Source organism: Dipodomys merriami, unplaced genomic scaffold (assembly GCF_024711535.1).
Source record: "Dipodomys merriami isolate MVZ:Mamm:240054 unplaced genomic scaffold, mDipMer1.0.p SCAF_120, whole genome shotgun sequence".
Taxonomy (NCBI): domain Eukaryota; kingdom Metazoa; phylum Chordata; class Mammalia; order Rodentia; family Heteromyidae; genus Dipodomys; species Dipodomys merriami.
The window spans coordinates 1,675,439-1,693,530 of NW_027202494.1; the positions used below are offsets into that span (position 1 = coordinate 1,675,439).

The following is an 18,092-nucleotide window of genomic DNA, read 5'->3' on the forward strand; positions in this document are numbered from 1 at the left end:
CGAGTCAGTGCCGCTCTGGAGGCCGCCTGGGCGGGCGCCGCGACTCTCGCCCCGCTCTCCGGGGCCAGCGAGGCTCCTGCTGGGCGCCGCTTCTCCGGTAAGCACGCGCGACCCCGGGACGGCGCGCGGCCGGGCTCCGCCCCCTCGGGAGGCCCGAGGTCTGCGCCGCGGAGGCCTCTGGGAGAACCCCAGGCGGGGCGGGGGGAGCCGCGGGGGAGGTCGAGGCCGCGGAGCCCGAGGGCGTCGGTGCCCGGGTCTGTGCGCCGTGGGGGCCGCCTTCGTGGGGGGGGGGGCACAGCTGCGTCCTGGAGCGCCCGAGGCCGGCAGAGGCGCCTCCGGCCCCCGGCGAGGGCTGGGCTCTTCCGAGTGGAGCGAGGAGGTGCAAAGGCCCTGGGGTGGGAAGCCGCCCTACGAAGGTCCGTGTGGCTGGAGCCCGGGCCGCGGAGATGGTGTCCTCGCGTTCGCCCCTCGGGGACGCAGCGTCGCTGCGAGGCGCCCTTCCCCGAGCTGGCTGCTGTGGGTGCCAGGAAAGCCATGTCGAAAGAACGTGGTAGAGGCCAGGCCAGGGGGGCCCGGGCTCAGTGGATCCGCGCGGCCTCCATCCTCAGCGAGCTCGTAGCTAGCGGAGGCCCGAGCGTCCTGGGCAGCCCCGGGGCGCGCACCGGACTCAGTGGCCGTCGCTGGTGTGCTGGGCTGTGTGTGGTGCAGAGGCGGGAGGGGGACTGATGACATGCAGTCGGGGTGTAGGGAAAGGTTTGCTGAGAAAGACCGCCTTGCTAGCGTGGGGGGCCCGGGGATCCCATCTGTCCTCAGCACCAGAACAGGACACTTCCTTCTGCTGTGGGTTTCACCAACGAGAGCTGGTAGGTTCTTCCCGAGTCGGGAGAGCTTTGTGTTCACTTAGCTTTTCATTCCACACACAGCCAAGCACCAAGCCTGACAGTGGGAGGACAGGTGGACGAGGCTGGGCCCCGGCACCAGCCATAGTCTTGCGTGGCGCAGCTCACGCTCACCCAGCTGCCTGCGTCCCCTACCTTCCACGTTTCGCTGTTCCTCACGCTTCTCCAACAGTTGCTGGTCCCTGGGTTTGGAGCCATCTTTCCAGGTATGCGTGCATGGGGGTTCACCTCCCCTCGCTGCTTCAGACTGAGCCCATCTCTAAGATGCTGCTCCTGGGTGCCCGTCCCCTCCCCTTCCCTCCCCCCCGTGGCTCACCCAGGCTAGGCCAGCAGGCAGGCTGCCCGTCTGCTGCTCTTCCTCCCTCCGCGTGGATGCCTCTGGGCACTTGTGCATCCCAAGAAACCCGGGAGCCTTGTTGAGGCGATGTCTGCCCCTGCTTGCTCTCCAGGATGGACTTCCCCAGCCCCCTCCGCCCAGCCTTCTTCATGACTGGCCCCCTTGGCATGAGTGATATCCCCGACTTGTCGTTCATGTGCAGCTGGAGAGATGCCCTGACCCTCCCGGAGTCCCCTCTCCCCTGCTCCAAGGTGAGGATGGCCCCAGGGCCCTGGCGGCTCCGGAGGGGCCCTGGCTGGTCCCCTGGGAGTGTGTGTGTCCACACGGGTGACTTGGCAGAAACCAGGCCCACCTTTCCTGTCATCCTCTGGCTCAGGCTCTCTCTCGTTTGGTACTTGATCCCTTTTTGTGGCTGAATGATACCCACGCTGTGGATGCGCCTGGCCTCCATTTATCTGCTGGAGGACACTTGGGTGGTGGACATTTGGGTGGTTCACTCTTTGGCTCTAAAACGCAATGCAGCCATGATCTGCCCAGCTATTCTCTATTACTGGCTCTGTCCCCCGGGACAAGTGACGCCTTCCATGCCGCAGTCTCCCATCAGCAAAAGGACCTTAACACTCGGACCAGCTAGCGGGTTGCTGGGTGGGGTGGGAGCAGGCGTGACGATCAGCCCTGACCAGCCCGGGCTGGACTGCTTGTTTCCCTAGGGTGGGGCACTGCACCCGGCCCAGGACCTGCTGTGGGAGCCGGCGCTGCCAGGACCCGTCCCCCTGCTGCCTCCCGGTCCCGGTAACGGCCTGCTTCCTCCCTGCCCACCTCCCTCTGGCCCTGCTAATGGCATCCAGCCAGACACCCCCAGACTCCCGCCATCACTGGGGCTTCCCAGTCTCTCCCCTAACTTCGTCTTCCTTAGACCCCTGGGACCCTGGCCTGACAGCCCGTGACCTCCTTTTCCGAGGCGCGAACCCCTATCGGAGGCAGCCCCGGGCTGTGCTGGACATTACTGAGCAGGTGAGGGGTGCCACGGAGCTCTGGCCATGCTCAGTGACCTGGCACCTGCCCGCCCCCCTGCAGCTGGGTCACTTCCTGTGTCCCCCTCCCCTCCACAGCTCAGCCACTTCCTGTGGGATCATGGGGACGTGGCCTTCACCCCGCTGGGGAAGCTGATGCTGGAGAACTTCAAGCTGGAGGGAAACCGGGTGAGTGGACCGGAGTGGCCAGGAAAAGGCTCCCTCACTTGGAGGCCCGGGGCGCGGGGTCCTGACGAGGCCTCTCCTCGCAGAGCCGCTCCAAGAAGGTGACGGTCGTCAGCGTGAAGAACCTGGTCCGGGACCTCAGCGGACACCAACCCTGGGGGCAAGTGGCCAGGGAGGAAGGACCGGATGGCGGCGAGGCGGCGCTGGTGGTGGGGATATGGAAGGGGCCGCAGTGTGACCCAGGTTTCTGTCGCATCCGCCTCCCCACCCCATGTGGTCACGAGCTAGGTTTCCCTGTGCCAGAAATACTCAACTCCAGGAGCCTGTTCCTGGATCTCAGGCGTGGCTGCGTCCAGGTGTTGGATAATGTTAATGGGGGGGGGGGGCTCTGTCTCCTGTTCAATCACGCGCTCCCCTCCACCCGGCCTGACTCCTGCACGGCTGTTTTAAGGGCCTGCAAGGTGGCCTGTGGTTCCGAGTGAAGAGGCTGTTCCTCTTGAGGCTTGGCTGAGGTCCCAGAAGGGACTTGGGGAGGCTTGGCTGAGGTCCCACGTCCATCTTCCTGCCGTTTCTGTGCAGGGTTCACACGTGTGCTCCGGGTGTGGGGCACAGGGCGGGTGGTTGTGGGTGGATAGAAACACTGCGAGCCTGGGCCCCCTAGGCTGGCCAGTGTCCTGTCCGTGGCTGCTCAGCATCATCCTCTGCCGTCCTGCCCCCAGGTGTCCCTGGGCTTACCTCACCCACCGGCAACGCCGCTTCTCCATCCTCGGGGGTCCCGTCCTCAGCAGGACGGTCTCGAGCCTGCTGGGGCGTCTGCTGCGGGAGGAGCTGGCCCTGAAGTGGGAGCAGCTGATGCTGGACGAGGCCTTCACCGGGGGTGCCTTGGCCTGGCTGCCTGGCAGGACTGCGGACACCGGGCAGCTGGTCTACCCCACCGGAGGCGCCCTGGACAGGCTGTGTATCCTCTCTCACTGGCTGGAGGAGGGGAAGGGCCGGAGCTGGGGTGGGAGCCCGTGTGATCCTTAGCCAGAGGCTCAGATCTCCAGGAGGTCAGTTTGGCTTCCGCCGGTGACCCCCAGGTCCTAGGGGACCCTGGATGCATCCAGCTCCGGGGACCTGTTCGGCAGGTTGTCACCTCCACCGTCCAGGGAGAAAGTAAGGCCCTGGCACCTCTCCTCTGCCCCACCCAGCCTGCCGCCTGACCGGAGCCTGACCCCCCCCACCTCTCCTCCGCAGCCCTGCTGGCTGTCCGCTCCGACTACCACTGTGCCGTGTGGAAGGTGGGCAGGCAGGGGCGGCCCGCCCCTTTGCAGGTGGTCCAGGTGGAGAAGGGTGCCACCGGGGTCAGTCTCAGGTGAGGGGCCGGAGGCGGCTGGGAGAAGGGCCGGCTGCCCCCCCCCCCACATCCGCCTCACGCTTTCCTGTGCCCACAGCCCCCACCTGCCGGGGGAGCTGGCCGTGTGCAGCCGCTCCGGAGCCGTGTGCCTCTGGACGCCCCAGGACGGGTACTGCCCCTCTCCCCATAAGCATGCCACCCGCGCTCACCCGGGCCTGGCCTCCGTGTCCCGCCTTGGTGCCCACATCTGCCTTCTCCCTTAGGCTACAGCAGATCTACAAGGACTCGGACACGCTCGTGTTCCGGGACCTCTCGCCCTGGCGCTGGGCAGACTTCACGGCCCACCCTCGGGTGCTCACCGTGGGTGACCGCACCGGTGTGAAGATGATCGACACACAGGTGGGCATAGGTGGAGGTGCCCCCCCCCCAGGCTCCGACCCCTACACGGTGGGGGGAGGGGAGCTCTGACCCCGTGTCCTCCCTAGGCACCCCCGGGCTGCGGGCTGATGCTTTTCCGAGCGGGGGCAGAGGCTTCCTGCCAGAAAGGGGAACGTGTGCTGCTCGTCCAGTACCTGGGCCAGACGGACGGCGGGTCTCTCCCGCCCACGCTGCACCTCGTCTGCACCCAGGTGAGCACACCTCCACCCCGTCCTCAGACACCTGAGCTGCCCACGGCCTCGGCCTCTGCGCAGCACGTGAATTGCTGTCTGGAGATGAGTGGGCGTCCAGGCGGGGGCCGAGCTGGGCGCCTGTGCGGGGCAGGTGGCTCCTGCTGAGGCACGCGTCTGTCCTCCCCTGCGGGGTCCTGGCTGGGGGCAGGTTTCCGGGTGGGACCCTGTGTAGTCTTCTAAGAATGTCTCCAGTTGTGCCAGCGGCTCGCCCGGGGTGGTCCCCAGGCTGGGCGGAGCGCTGCTGCTGGGTTCCCACGTGCCCCGAGAGCCTGGTGGTCCGGCAGGCCTCCGCGGGCCCTCTCCAGATGTCAGTCCTGCTTCCTTCCCGCCCCAGTTCTCCCTCTACCTGGTGGACGAGCGCCTCCCCCTGGTGCCGATGATGAAATGGGACCACGGCCTGGCCTCCCCGCCCCTGCTGGCCCGCCTGCTGCCTCCTCCTGGCCCCAGCTGCCCGCAGCCCCTGCTTCTGGGGGGCCAGGGGGGGCAGCTGCAGCTGCTGCCCATCACAGGTGGGTTGGGCCGGCCGGGGGCGCGGCGAGCCTGCGGGGCGGGGGGTCCCCAGGCCTGGCTGACTCCTTCCTCCAGGAGACGGGACCTCCCCGCCCAGGCTGGCCGCACACCCGCAGTCCCTGCCCTCCTGCACCGACTCCCTGTCTGCCTTTCCCCTGCTGGAGCCCAAGAGCCATCAGCAGCTACAAGAGCGCCTGGAAGCTCCAACTATAGGTAGCCGGGCAGGGAGAGGGTCAGCGGCTACGGGAAGGGAGGTGCCAGCCTTGCCCATCACCATGTTCTCCCTCCAGGCCTGTCTGCCACCATCCCACCACCCTGTGGCTCCACGCCCATCCTGTCAGTCTTCCAGCTCTCGGCCGCCGGGGACATCTTCTACCAACACCTCCGCCTGCAGACGGCCTGCAGCCTCCGCCATGAGGGGGCTCCAGGCAGCCCGGGGCCCCGCCGCCTTCCCCCTCAGGACCATGCGCCCACACCGTCCTGGGACGCCCAGGCCACTGCCCACTGCAGCCGGTGGCTGGAGGCCCTGCTGCAGGTACCCCGTGCACCCCGTACGTGGACTGCACCCACCTTTTCCCACCGCCACCTGCTGGGCCGCCTGGAACTGCAGCAGAGCGCAGGGAAGACCACGGAGTGCCTGCGGGCAGCCATGGCCAAGGGGCGGCTGCTGCGGCGCGGGGACCTGGGCCCCCTCCCTGCTGCAGAACCACCCCCCGGCCCCCAGCCAGGCCCTCAGGACCAGCTCACCAAGCGTCTGGGGGAGGCCTGGGAAGGCCAGGGTGCTGCCTGGTGGGGGAGACAGCAGGACAAGATTTCAGGGCCCAAGAAACAGGCCAAGCGGGCCAAGCGCCGGACTCAGCTGTCCAGCACCTTCTCACAGAGCAGCTGCACAGACCGCCCGGACAGCCCCGGCGGCCCCACCCCGAGCCCCTCGGAGGCCACGCCACGGCCCCCAGTGACGCCACCCTCCCAGGCATCCTTGTCGGGACCCTGGTTACCCCGCGCCCCGTTGGAGCGGCGGCAGCCCCTCCGGGACCAGGTGGCCAGGCTGCCACCTGAGGACACCCCCAAACAAGCCACGGTGCCCCTCTCGCAGCAGACGCCTGGCCTCACCAGCTCCCAGCCTCCCCGGAAGAAGCCGCGCATGGGATTCTGAGGGCCAGGGAGGCTGCCTCCCTGGGGAGCCCGCAGGCAGCAGTTGGGCTGGGGGGCACTGGTGTCTGGTGGGAATGGGGGGACCATCTGCTCAGTTCACCCCAGCTTCTCAGGGCCCACTGTGGACACCCCTGCAGTGCTCCACACTGCCCACGACCTCTCTGCCCCTTTGGGTCGCATGGTCCCGGCCTAGCAGGAAAGGCACGTGATCGGTGCACACCAGCCCTGTGACACTGCTAACAAGAAGTTTATAATCACATCGCGTGACTGCACTAGCCATGCTGCTTGTGTACAGGGAACCTGGGGTCCCACATGGGGGGCGGGGGAACCTCTCACAGCCCAGCCTTCAGAGTGGGCTCCGTGGCCACCCTTTGGGAGGAAGGGGTAGCCCCTGCCCACTCCCTGCCCCTGCCAGTTTGATGGTGAGGGCCACCTTGGCTTCAGTCCAAGCCAAACTCAATGTCCTCTCGGCCTGTCTCCATGCTGGGCTTTGCCACAGACCATACCTCATGCTTTTCCATTTTGTCACCTGAAGACACAAGAGGAAGAGAAGGGTGCTCACTGCCCCGCAGCGCGCCCTCCCCCTTCCCCATGCTGCTGCCCACCTGCAGCTCCCTCCCCTTCCCCATGCTGCTGCCTACCTGCAGCTCCCTCCCCTTCCCCATGCTGCTGCCCACCTGCAGCTCCCTCCTCTCCCCTCCCCACCTGCAGCTCACCCCCTACAGCTCCCCCCTTCTCCACCTGCAGCTACACCTCAGCCAGCACCTCAGCCTTGTCCCAGGCCAGAAAAGCCAAGGATGATGTGAAAGCCCGTTTCTTAGCCTGGGACTTGCTGGGCTCTGTGGCCACCAGGCAGCTGGAGGCTCAGCCCAGGCTACACCCCACAAGTGGCAGCTGACCCATGAGCCTGGGAGTTGTCCTGAGTCATGAACCAGAGCTCCAGGCTGAGGTTCATTGTCACCCACCGTCCTCATCCCTCTACCCCCGGATCTTGTTCCAGGGTGGATGGCCCCCAGGTTTGGGGTACAGGCATGTTACCTGGTGGGTGACTGTCCCCAGCCTCTTGGGAAGGGGCAGGTGCAGGGTCTGTCGTGCAGGGTAGGGGCAGCTGGCCTGCGGGCTCAGGGTCACTGAGCTCCTGAATGAGTGGCCCCAGGGCTGCTGTGGTCTGCCTTTGCGTCTGCTCACTTGTCCCTTCCTTAAATATGCCTGCAAAAGGCTGCCGGGTCTTCTTGGAGGGGTCCTTAGAGAGGGTGAAGATGCCCGTCAGGGTGCCCGTGTGGGTGTGGTTCAGCTCAGGGTCACTGTCGGCATCATCGTCACTCAAGCTTGAGATGGCCTCGATCTTTGGACAAGATTCCTGCTGGGGACAAAAACTGAGCAAGTTCCATCTGCACCAGTCACCCGGGGTACCTACCCTCTCCCCCACACCACAGGGTGGCCTTGCCAACTGAGCGTCTGCCCACCTGCTGCCCCTGTACCACAGCTCCCCGGGAGCCCTGGCCACCTGGGCTTGCTTTGAGGGGTGGGCCTCACCCCTCGCCCTCCCCTCTGTCCACACATAATTCAGCCAGTGCACGGCTCAGGTGCAGGCACAGCTGCGACAAGTCAGCAGGAAGATAAGTGGGAGAAAGCCAGTGTCTGCCAGGGCCTTGAGAGCAGGGCAGCGCCACCTCCAGGAAGGCTGGGGCACAAGGACATTTATCTCCAAGAGGAATGTGCTTTGTAGATGAGAACCAACGCAATCAAGGCTGAGCGTGGCAGAGCGCGGGCAGCCTCACCTGCTCCTCCAGAGACGCATCAGTTCCGTCAACGTCCTCCAAGTCAGGCAGGTCCTGAAAGAGCCAATGCGCACGCGTCACCAGGGAGGCAAGAAGCGTCCGCCTTCTGTATGGCCAAGTCTGGAGACACCACCGGTCACCCAAACTGTGGAGCATCTCCCCACCCCGGCCTCCCAGCAGCAGCCCTGGTATGTTCACAGAGCCCAGAACCAACAGGACTTAGTTTGGAATTGTCTAGCTATGTGTAAACATAAGAATGCATATACACAACCAAACACGTAGGCCACCCGGCACTGAGCCAGGTGACAATGCGAAGTGTGGCATTAGAAATGAGCCAGGATGTGGCCTGGGGCCAAGCAGAGGGGGCAGCAGCCGCCCTGCCCAAGTCCTGTGCCCTGGCCTGTCCCCAGAGCACCTTTTCCCCTGGGAAATGGCTAGACTCCGAGGCTGAAGGCCAGCGCTCACTCAGCACCCCCGGGGAAAGGCAGTCAGGAACGGCCACTCCCGGGCTGTGGCCATTAGCGGGCTGCAAGGGCTTTGCAGAGAGGCCTCTGGTGATGGTGGACCTGCCCCGGGCCCCGAGGCCCGCTGCCCGCACCTGAGTGTGCACAGCCCCGCCCCTCGGGGGTGCAGACCGCTAGCCCGGGCCACCCTGTGGTGGCAAGGACACGGGGTGTGGACCCCATCCCTGCGCTGCCAGCTGCGCGCCGGTGCCCCCCAAGCTTGGGCCTCCACCTACATCGATGAAGAGCTTCTCCTTGGTCTCCAGGGCCACAGGTTCTAAATCCTCACCAGACGCCACAGCTAAGCCGCCGTCAGCCGCTGACCCCGGGCTGGGGGACTCTGCGGAACAAGGATGGGTCACTACTCCTGCGCTTGCTTTCCCCAGGCAAATGGGCAGCCCGTGACAAGCCACAGAAAGCACCAGAAGCCGCCTCCCTCCCTAGGCTGGCCTGGGGGTGGGCATCACTGCCGTGGGCTCGGAACTCTAGGGCAGAGGGTCCTCCAGCAGTCAGCTGCGTTACCGTGGGGTGCAGCTCCCCCAGGGGCCAGGGCCTGCGCTGGCTCTTCTCTCTCTCTGTTTGCCTCCATGGGCAGCTCCTCTTCTCCACCCGACTTTTCTGGAAACAGCTCGTCCTTGGCCTCAAAGCTTTCGTTAACCAACAACTCTACTTTCCGCTGCGTTTCTGCGTCCGCGGGGGGCGCTGGCGGCCCTTCCTCGCTGGCAGGCTCACTCTCCGCACCTTGTGGCTGTGGCTTCTCCCCTGGACAGGGCAGGTCCATGGGTGCGCGTTGAGGGTCTATGGGAATGCAGGGCGGCGGGCCTCCTCCCCTTCGTGCCCACGGGAAGGGCCCTCCAGAACCCACTGACCAGAGCGTGGCTTGGAGGAGCCGAGCCCGAGGTCGTTTAGGAGATGCCACACTTTTTAAAGGGCACAAAGCTGGAAAGCCAGGCACGGTAGCATACCCCTGTAATCCCAGCACTCAGAGGCAGAGGAAAGAGGATTTTGAGTTCCAGAGGAGCCTGGGCTACGGGGTGAGACCTTGCCCTAAAGAAAAACAACTGACTCAGGAGGAAAGTATGTGGTGGGGGCAGATGTATGGCAAGATGCTTAAAGCCACCCCATCTCAATGGTATTAATAGTCACCACTTCACTGTTCTTTCAGCTTTCCTGAAAACATGAGTTTTCCAAAACATTAAAAAAAACATGCCCACCCACCAGGAAAATGTCTTCTCTTCATGGTATGGTCATTCAAGTAGGTAGAAAGCAACATAATTTTGCCACTTTTTGGTCAGGCGGGGGATTTTGCCATTTTTGAATATGAAAAGTCTTTTGTTACAGTCAAACACAGCGAGGAGGGAAATGCCAGGAAGAACTCTTGTTCCAGTGCATGGTATGCTCTTTGTCTCAAATTGCAACCCAGGCTGGCCTTGAACGTGTGATTCCCCTGCCTCAGCCCCCCCACTGGCATGCACCCCCCCCCCAGCTGGAAAGGGACTGTGCTGCTCTTTCCTGTGGCCACCCGCACAGAACCACAGGATGGACCACAATGCTAGGTTACTGATTGAGATGGAGGTCTCTAACTTTGTGCCTGGACTGGCCTTGAACCTCCATCCTCCCAAATGCCACCTCCTGAGTAGCAGGGTTTACAGGTGTGAGCCAACACACCCAGCTCTAGAATCGGTCTGAAATTTACACATAATTGTTGGAGGCCGAGCCACAGGTGAGTGAACACATGCTCAAAACGTCCCAGAGCCGGGTGCTGGTGGCTCACGCCTGTAATCCTAGCTACTCAGGAGGCTGAGATCTGAGGATCGCGGTTCAAAGCCAGCCCGGGCAGGAGAGACCGTGAGACTCCTATCTCCAATAAAACCACCAGAAAACTGGAAGTGGCACTGTAGCTCAAGTGGTAGAGCGCTCGCCTTGAGCTGAAGAGCTAAGGGACAACGCCCAGGCCCAGAGTTCAAGCCCCACGACAGACAAAAAAAAAAAAAAAAAAAAAAAGTCCCAGAGACAAAAGGCTGTGGCTTCACCGGCAGCTCAGGGGTGTCCCCCTGGAGCACGCACCTCTCTCCTGGCCTGCCTTCTCCCTTCGCCGCTCCTCAGACCGGCGCTTGATCATGGCCAAGGCCTCCAGGCTGTCCAGGATCTTCTTGCGCTCCCTTGTCTCCCACTGCCGCCTTTCCTCCTTCTCGGCTGCTAGCCCACCCCGGGCCCAGGCCTCGGCGCAAGCCCTGTGGAGGAGGAGGGGAGACCCAGACATGGGGATGAGCTCTCAGCAGCGAGGGGCACACGCCAAGCACGGGCTGTCTCAACAGACTTGCTCATGGCCGCTGCCCACACCGCCTGCTCGTGCGTGCTCGGGGCAGTTTTATTCTCATTGGTCAAAGCCCTTCAATAGGTGAGTGGCTAAGTGGATCCAGCGGCTCCTGACAATGGAATATCATATACCCATGAACAGAAATAAGGTGTTGGGCCACAGAACAACATGGGGGAGACTGAAACGCACTACTATACTGAAAGAAGCCTGCTCTCTTTCTCTGATGACCCAAAACAACTATTTGAAAAGTCTAGTCTTTTCCCTCCCTCCCTTCCCCCTTCTTCCTTCCTTCCTTCCTCCCTCCCTTCCTTCCTCCCTTCCTCCCTTCCTTCCTCCCCCCCTCTCCCTCTCCTGGGACTTGAACTCAGGGCCTTGGCGCTGTCCCTGAGCTGCTTTTGCTCAAGGTTAGCACTCTCCCACTTGAGCCACAGCACCACTTCTGGCTTTTTCTGAGTAATTTATTGGAGATAATTGTCTCTCACTTTCCTGCTTGGGTTGGCTTTGAACTGTGATCCTCAGATCTCAGCCACCTGAGTAGCTAGGGTTACAGGCGTGTGCCACCAGTGCCCAGCTTCTGGTTATCTTTTTATGAGCAAAGAAATGGAATTGATTTTCTCAAAGCACAGACAGATTGCCAGCAATTACGTGAGAGGAAGCTATTATGTATTAGCTTCTAGGTAAGTGCAAATCACAACTGTAATGGGTCACATTCTGTAGGAAAGTAGATGAGCCGGGTGCTGGTGGTTCATGCCTGTAATCCTACTCAGGAGGCTGAGATCTGAGGATCACAATAAAAAGCCAGCCTGGGAAGGAAAGTCCATGAGACTCTTATCTCCAATGAACTACCAGAAAACTGAAAGTGGTGCTGTGGTTTGAGTGGTAGAGCACTCTCCTTGAGCTGAAGAGCTGAGGGACAGCCCAGGCCCAGAGTTCAAGCCCCACAACTGACTTTAAAAAAAAAAAAAGGTAGATGAACTGGGCATACCTGAAATCCCCCATCCTGGGCTACATAGTGAGGTCAAAGGGAAGGGAGAGCGGGGAGGAGGAAATTAAGTTTGATGAGGATGTGGAAAAAATTGGAACCCTGGTTTATTTTATTGTGCCAGTATGTTGGTTTGAACTCAGCCAAGGCTTCATGTTCTTGAGGCTGCTGCTCTACCATTTGAGCCACACCTTCACTATGGCCTTTTAGTGGTTAATTGGAGATAAGAGTCCCATGGGCTTTCCTGCCCAGACTGTGTTGGAAACAGGTTCCTCAGATCTCAGCCTCCTGAGTTGCCAGCATTTTCAGGCGTGAGCCACAGGCACTCAGTGCTCAAACACTGTTGAAGGCTAATGAGAAGTGCTCTTCTCACCTGTCCTTGGGAAACACGGGTCTGTCATCCAGGTACGTGAGCTGCTTCAGCCGGATGGTGACGGTCCTGCGGTAGTAAGGGATCTGTCGGATGACTGTGTTTCCCATCAAGTTCAGCACGCGCTGTGGAGCAGACAGGCAGCGCCAACATGATGCTTTGCTTTTTGGGGGGTGGCACTGGGGTTTGAACTCAGGGTCTCACCTAGACAGGCACTCCAGCCCTTCAGCCACACCCCTCTTTGCTTTCATTATTTTTCAGATAGGGTCTTGTGCTTTTGCCCAGGGCTGGTCTCAGACTGTGAGTCCTCCTTCCATTGCCTCCGTGTAGCTGGGATCAGAGGGGTACGCCACCACACCAGGCCCCAAAGTGAATACCCTCAGAATACAATGTGCTTCCTTGAGAAAAATGGAGGTGTGAGTATCACATCCAAGCGCAAGAATCGGAGCAATGCTTTTCATTGCTTCTGGTGCAGTTGATTGGGTGGGGTGACCCTCCCTTCAACTGGAACTTTCCAGCTTGGTGTCCCCTTCCAGAGAAGTATTGGAAAAACATTCCCTGAGGCTTTGCCAAGTGCAGCTCAAACTAGTTTGCTGCCCAATTGCTCTTCTGGCCCTGCATCGCTGTGTAACTGAGGTTCTTTCCTGTCCAGTCGGCATGTCCTTTCAAGGAAGCTTGTGCACATAGATAAAAAGTTATAGACAGGAGGGAAATGCAGCCCCTATTTCCCGTGAGCCTCCCTGGACTGGGCCCTTCTCGCTGGGCTTGCAGGTGCCCCAAAGGTCAGGACAGCAGTGGACTATTTTCAAATGCTGTAAGCTCCCCTTCTGCCTCAAAAGGCACACAGAGCCAGGCACGGTGGCTCACGCCTGTAATCCTAGCCACACAGGAGGCTGAGATCGGAGGATTGTTGTTTGGTGCCAGCCTGGGCAGGAAAATCTGTGAGACTCATTTCTAATTAACCACCAAAGATCAGGAAGTGGAGTTGTGGCTCAAGTGGCAGAGTGCCAGCCTTAAGTAGAAAAGCCAATGGACAGGCCCTGAGTTCAAGCCCTGGTAACACACACACACACACACACACACACACACACACACACACACACACACACACACATACACACACACACACACACACACACACACACACACACGTGGTTCTGTGGTGATTTTTTGTTCTGTTTACCAAATTGGGCATGGTCTCAAGGACGCTCAGGATCTCCGGGTCGCTCAGCCTGTTGTGGGAAAGGTCGAGGACACAAAGTTTCCTGCAGTCCTTCAGGTGGCGAATGTCGTCCACTGTCTCCAGGTGGTTGTGGGCCATCTGCAGTGTGTTCAGCACGGGGAGGCAGGCTGGAAGGAGGGGTGGGGAGAGTGAGCCCCGGAGCCGCCCCAGGGGAGAGGAGGGAGTGGATGCTGAGGTCTGGAAGGTGCCTGCTGCCGCTCTTACAGAGGTTCTCGATGGTCTTGATGTGGTTGTTGCTGAGGTTGAGTGCGTCCAGCTTCTGCAGGGACTCCAGGTTCTCGATCTTGCTGAGCAGGTTCACATGCAGGAAAAGGCAGCGCAGGTCAGTTTGGGCTTGCAGGTTCTCGATTTTCCGTATCCCGTTACACTCCAGCCAGAGGCAGCGCAGGCCCGTGTACTCTTCCAGGTTCTCGATGCGGTCAAAGCCTTGGGAGAGAGCCGGTGAGGTGACTGAGCTCCCGCGGTCGACTGGGGGGGGGGGAAGGGGGGCAAGGGTGGGGAGGAGGCAAGGGAGGCAAGGCATGGTTGCTGTTGTCCATGATAGGGATTCTGATGTTGAAATCCTACCCAGCAAGGCCAGGTGTTAGGAAGCTTTGAAAAACCTATGTTCTAATCGTTAAAACAGGGATACAGGAGGACCTGTTGCAACAATGAGATGTACAAGTTGTTATGTCGAAGAACGAACTTTACAACTTTGGGGGGGGGACGGGAGGGGGGAGGGGAAGATGGAAAGGGATGGGAAGGGGAAACAAAGGAGGAGGCTGCAATGCTTGATAAGAAATGTACTCATTATCTTGCCCATGTAATTGTAACCCCTCTGTACAGTATTTTCACAATAAAAATAAATAATAAAAAAATCCTATGTTCTTAGAATACAAAAAAGTAATACAGCATGCTTCCTTTTTATCTAGACAGCCAGCAGCAACTTTATGACTGTTAGGCAAAAATTTCCTTTTTTTTTTTCCTATGTGCTAGTACTGGGGCTTGAATTCAGGACCTGGGGCATTGTTCCTGAGCCTTTTCTCTCAAGGCTAGTGCTCTACTGCTTGAGCCACAGCTCTCCTCTCAACTTTTTGGTGGTTAATTGGAGATAAGAGTCTCATGGACTTTCCTTTCTGGGCTGGCTTTGAACTGTGATCCTCAATCTTAGCCTCCTGAGTAGTTGGGATTACAGGTGTGAGTCACCAGGCCTGGCTAAAAGAGTGTTTTTTCATGGATGTCCACTATACTCTGCCAGTTTAACTTAACTACAAGATGATCTCTGCAGATAATGAATCCTCTGAATCCATGCTCTCACCTTTGAAGTGCAGATACAGAGTGTCATTCAGTGCAGGTGTCAGGTAGAGCTTGTGCTGTTTGCAGAGTTTTTGCAGGAAATTCTTAGTCATTCTGTTCAGGTGGAAAACAAACAACAAAAAAAAATTTATTTCACCATGTGGGTATGGGTGGGAGGGGAAAAATGGGAGGGAAGGAGGGAGGAAGGGAGCAAAGGGGGTGAATGTATTTTTACCTGACTTTTATAATTGTAACCCCTCTGTACCTCACCTTTATAATGACATTTTTTATTATTTTATTTTGTCGGTTGTAGGGCTTGAATTCTGGGTCTAGGCGCTGTCCTTCAGCTCTTCAGCTCAAGGTGAGCACTCTACTGCTTTGAGCCACAGTGCCATTCCAGGTTTTCTAGTGGTTTATTGGAGATAAGGGTCTCATGGACTTTCCTGCCTGGGCTGGCTTTGAACTGCGTCAGCCTCCTGAATAGCTAGGATTGCAGGCGTGAGCCACCAGCGCCCAGCTTACAATGACAATTTAAAAAACAAACATTTATTTCAGCTTGCCAGCTGAAATATAAGTTTCAAAGCTTTTTAATGTATCAATTTATGTTTGTATTTTGTGCAGGTTCTGGGACTTGAACTCAGCCACGCCCTCTTACTTGGCCTTTTCTGCTCCATTCTGGCTATCTACCAGATGAGCCACCAGATCCACTTCTATCCTTTTTTCTGGTTAATTGGAGGTAAGGGTCTCACAGGATTTTCTGCTGGGCTGGCTTTGAACCTTTATCCTCAGCTCTCAGCCTCCTTCAGTAACTAAGATTAGAGATGTGAGCCGCTAGGGTCCAGGACTATGCCCACTTACATTGAAACCTCTACACCCTCTGATATGTTGGGCATCTATTTTCATTCCTCCTCCCTTTCTCTTTTGCACCCACTCCCCCTTCTTTTTGGCACATTTTCAGAGCCTCGTCTGCCATTGCTACATTCAGCATTCTTAAAAACTGCTGGTTATGTTCTAATAAAAATGCCGACACTGCCCCCTGCAGAGGCGATGCTGGAAGTGCACGGGGTGTGCGTGATCCACAGACCGAGCCCACCACTCAGCTCTCCAACGTCTGGAGCCCCATCCCCCCCCTCTCATCTGCCCTCCACCCAGGGAATGGGCAGCATGCCACAAACCTGGGTCCTCGCTCATCCCTGTCATCTCGTGTGTGTGCAAGGTGAGCGTCGGCTCCGCTGTCACCACGGGGCTGGTTCTGGCTCTGGAACTCTGTGTCGGAAGAACCCACACCTACTTCCTTAGGGTCATTAACATCTGTAAAATCAAGGAGATTCTCTTTATCGAGATCAACAAAGGCCCCCAAAAGGTTCCCTCCCTTTTCAGTTTGATTGCTAACTGTCCACTTTTAGCAGGGAGCACTAGAAATCGTCTGATAAAGGGCCATTTTTAAAACGTTAGCAAAGACTACATTAAGAAAAAATGTCCTTGATTGATTGGTATATGAACTGTTCTCAAATAAATGTGGACTGACCAAACAAGCTTCGTCAGAAACACCAAGATCCCTTTTATATGAATTTTTAAATATGCAAGCCAGTGCAATATGTTGCTTAGGGCACACGAGTACTAAGCAGTGATTTTTTAAAAATCTGTGCAAAATCTACTTGAGAAAGGGGATGGGGGGAGAAAAGGGTGGAAATGTGACCATCATCCTTATGTGAAATGTTTTATTTCCTTAGCTAAAAAAAATAAGACAAAATGTTCATCAATTTCAGCTTTGTAGCAATGCATAGGTATTTGTTATATTTTCTGTTCATTCTTTTTCTGTCTTGGGCTTGTACTTTGGGCCTGGGCACTGTCCCTGAGTGCCTTTTTGCTCAAGGCTGGCACTCTACCCCCTGAGCCACAGCTCTACTTCTGAATTTTTGGTGGTTTTAATTGGAGATAAGAGTCTCACAGATATTCCTACCTGGGCTGACTCTAAATTTTGATGCTCAGATCTCAGCTTCCTGACTAGCTGTTATTATGGGTATGAGCCACTGATGCCTGGCAAAAGGCATGTAACTTTTTTTTTCTTTTTTTTTTTTTTGTCAGTCATGGGTCTTGAACTCTGAGTCTGGGCACTGTCCCTTAGCTCTTCAGCTCAAGGTGAGCACTCTACCACTTGAGCCACAGCACCACTTCGGATTTCCTGGTGGTTCATTGGACGTAAAGAGTCTCACAAACTTTCTTGCCTGGGCTGGCTTTGAACTGCGATCCTCAGATCTCAGCCTCCTGAGTAGCTAGGATGACAGACATGAGTCACTGGCACCAGGCTAAGGCATGTAATTTTAAGGGCTGTGTGTCCTAGTGTCATGGGATGAGTCTGAGCTATGTCACACGTCCTTGCTACCTCACTGCCTACAACGCCCAGTCACACAGCAAGCAGACCGGCGTTTGCAGAATAAGGAGTGGGTGCTCAGTGAAAAGACTGACGGATTGTTTTAATAACAAGAGCTACCATTTATTAGTGACCCAGTACAAGCTGCAAACTGTGTGTGTGTGTGTGTGTGTGTGTGTGTGTGTGTGTGTGTCACTAGGGTTTGAACTCAGAGCCTTTGCTTGCTACTTTTTTGCTCATAACCAGCTCTCTTCCACTGGTGTCCTACTTCCAAGCCCAGCACTTTACTGGTTCTTATGGAGATGGAATCTTGTGGACATTTTTTGCCCAGGCCCTGAGCTGCAACCCTCTAGATTTCAGCCTCCTGACTAGCTGGGATGATGGTGTGAGCCCCCGGCCTGGCTAGAGACTTTATAATGATCTCCCTCTATGTCTATACAATGATCCCTGCTCACAGGTAGACAAGAAGGCTGAGTCTCACAGCCTTCAGGTTCTAGGCCCACGTCTTGGTCCAGTCACTCCCAAGCAACCCGGGTCAGGCGGTGAGCAATTTAGCTGCAAGGCTCAAAACCAAAGTTGGGGTGGAGGAGGGAGGGGGGTGGTTAGGCCAGGGCTAGGCCCCGCCGGGCCGGGTCTCGGTTCTGTGGCTGGTTTGGCTCCAGTGGGGAGAGGGGCCCGGGGGATGGCCGGGAGCGGACGCGTGCCCTGGCTGCGGGGGGCCGCCGCCGCGGCGCGGGACGCTCACCCCCGGCCTCGTCCCCGGGCCTGCTGCGCTCAGCACCTTCCCCGCGGACGCCCTGGTCCGGGTGGTCGCCCGCGGACTCCTCCACTCGGGGCTTGTCCAGTCTGGGCCTGTCCGCCCCAGGCTCCTGCGCTCGGGGCCCCTCCTCGCCGGGCCCCTGAGCGCCGTCCGCGGCGGGCTCCGCGGCCTCGGGGTGCATGTCCACGCCTCTCACGCCGAGCGCCCCGCAGCCCTGCCCAAGGAGCCCCGCTTTCCGCTCCGACGCCGGCGCCGGCTCTGCGGCAGCCCAACGCTTCCCAGGGTCGCCAGGGTAACCGCCGCGCACGCGCACTGCGCCACCCCGGAGGCGGGCCTGGCGCGGGCTCCGCCCCTCGGCGTGTAGGGCGGGTCACGTG

At 58.7% G+C, this 18,092-nt stretch overlaps 2 protein-coding genes across 3 annotated transcripts; one reads left to right on the forward strand and one right to left on the reverse strand.

Annotated features, from left to right (window-relative positions):
• LOC138823534 (TATA box-binding protein-associated factor, RNA polymerase I, subunit C-like) lies at window positions 1–6,366 on the forward strand. The gene is made up of 16 exons (XM_070016913.1): window positions 1–97; window positions 924–1,105; window positions 1,349–1,487; window positions 1,947–2,028; window positions 2,153–2,250; window positions 2,349–2,438; window positions 2,522–2,595; window positions 3,155–3,393; window positions 3,474–3,590; window positions 3,672–3,789; window positions 3,869–3,940; window positions 4,035–4,170; window positions 4,257–4,400; window positions 4,777–4,951; window positions 5,028–5,165; window positions 5,243–6,366. Exons 3-16 carry the CDS (start codon window positions 1,350–1,352, stop codon window positions 6,106–6,108), a joined length of 2,487 nt encoding a protein of 828 aa, XP_069873014.1. The 5' UTR covers window positions 1–97; window positions 924–1,105; window position 1,349; the 3' UTR covers window positions 6,109–6,366.
• Window positions 6,336–18,001, reverse strand: LOC138823535 (dynein axonemal assembly factor 1-like). 2 transcript variants are annotated; one of them, XM_070016915.1, is made up of 12 exons: window positions 17,701–18,001; window positions 15,757–15,892; window positions 14,604–14,695; window positions 13,511–13,732; window positions 13,247–13,413; window positions 12,067–12,188; window positions 10,459–10,625; window positions 8,914–9,153; window positions 8,628–8,731; window positions 7,889–7,942; window positions 7,146–7,467; window positions 6,336–6,636 (listed from the first exon to the last, which is right to left on the reverse strand). In XM_070016915.1, exons 1-12 carry the CDS (start codon window positions 17,894–17,896, stop codon window positions 6,548–6,550), a joined length of 1,911 nt encoding a protein of 636 aa, XP_069873016.1. In that variant the 5' UTR covers window positions 17,897–18,001; the 3' UTR covers window positions 6,336–6,547. The 2 variants fall into 2 exon arrangements, with proteins under 2 accessions (XP_069873016.1, XP_069873015.1); XM_070016914.1 differs by having other exon boundaries at window positions 7,146–7,470.
• Between the last annotated feature and the right edge of the window lie 91 nt (window positions 18,002–18,092).

Excerpts from the sequence above, each read along its gene's own strand:
- LOC138823534 (XM_070016913.1), top strand. The coding sequence starts at position 1,350 with ATGGACTTCCCCAGCCCCCTCCGCCCAGCCTTCTTCATGACTGGCCCC. Across the intron at positions 4,171-4,256 it reads TGAAGATGATCGACACACAG|GCACCCCCGGGCTGCGGGCT; the intron begins GTGGGCATAGGT and ends TGTCCTCCCTAG. Across the intron at positions 4,952-5,027 it reads GCAGCTGCTGCCCATCACAG|GAGACGGGACCTCCCCGCCC; the intron begins GTGGGTTGGGCC and ends TCCTTCCTCCAG.
- LOC138823535 (XM_070016914.1), bottom strand. The coding sequence starts at position 17,896 with ATGCACCCCGAGGCCGCGGAGCCCGCCGCGGACGGCGCTCAGGGGCCC. Across the intron at positions 14,696-15,756 it reads AGGGATGAGCGAGGACCCAG|AATGACTAAGAATTTCCTGC; the intron begins GTTTGTGGCATG and ends CCACCTGAACAG. Across the intron at positions 8,732-8,913 it reads TGGGGGAGCTGCACCCCACG|AGTCCCCCAGCCCGGGGTCA; the intron begins GTAACGCAGCTG and ends CTTGTTCCGCAG.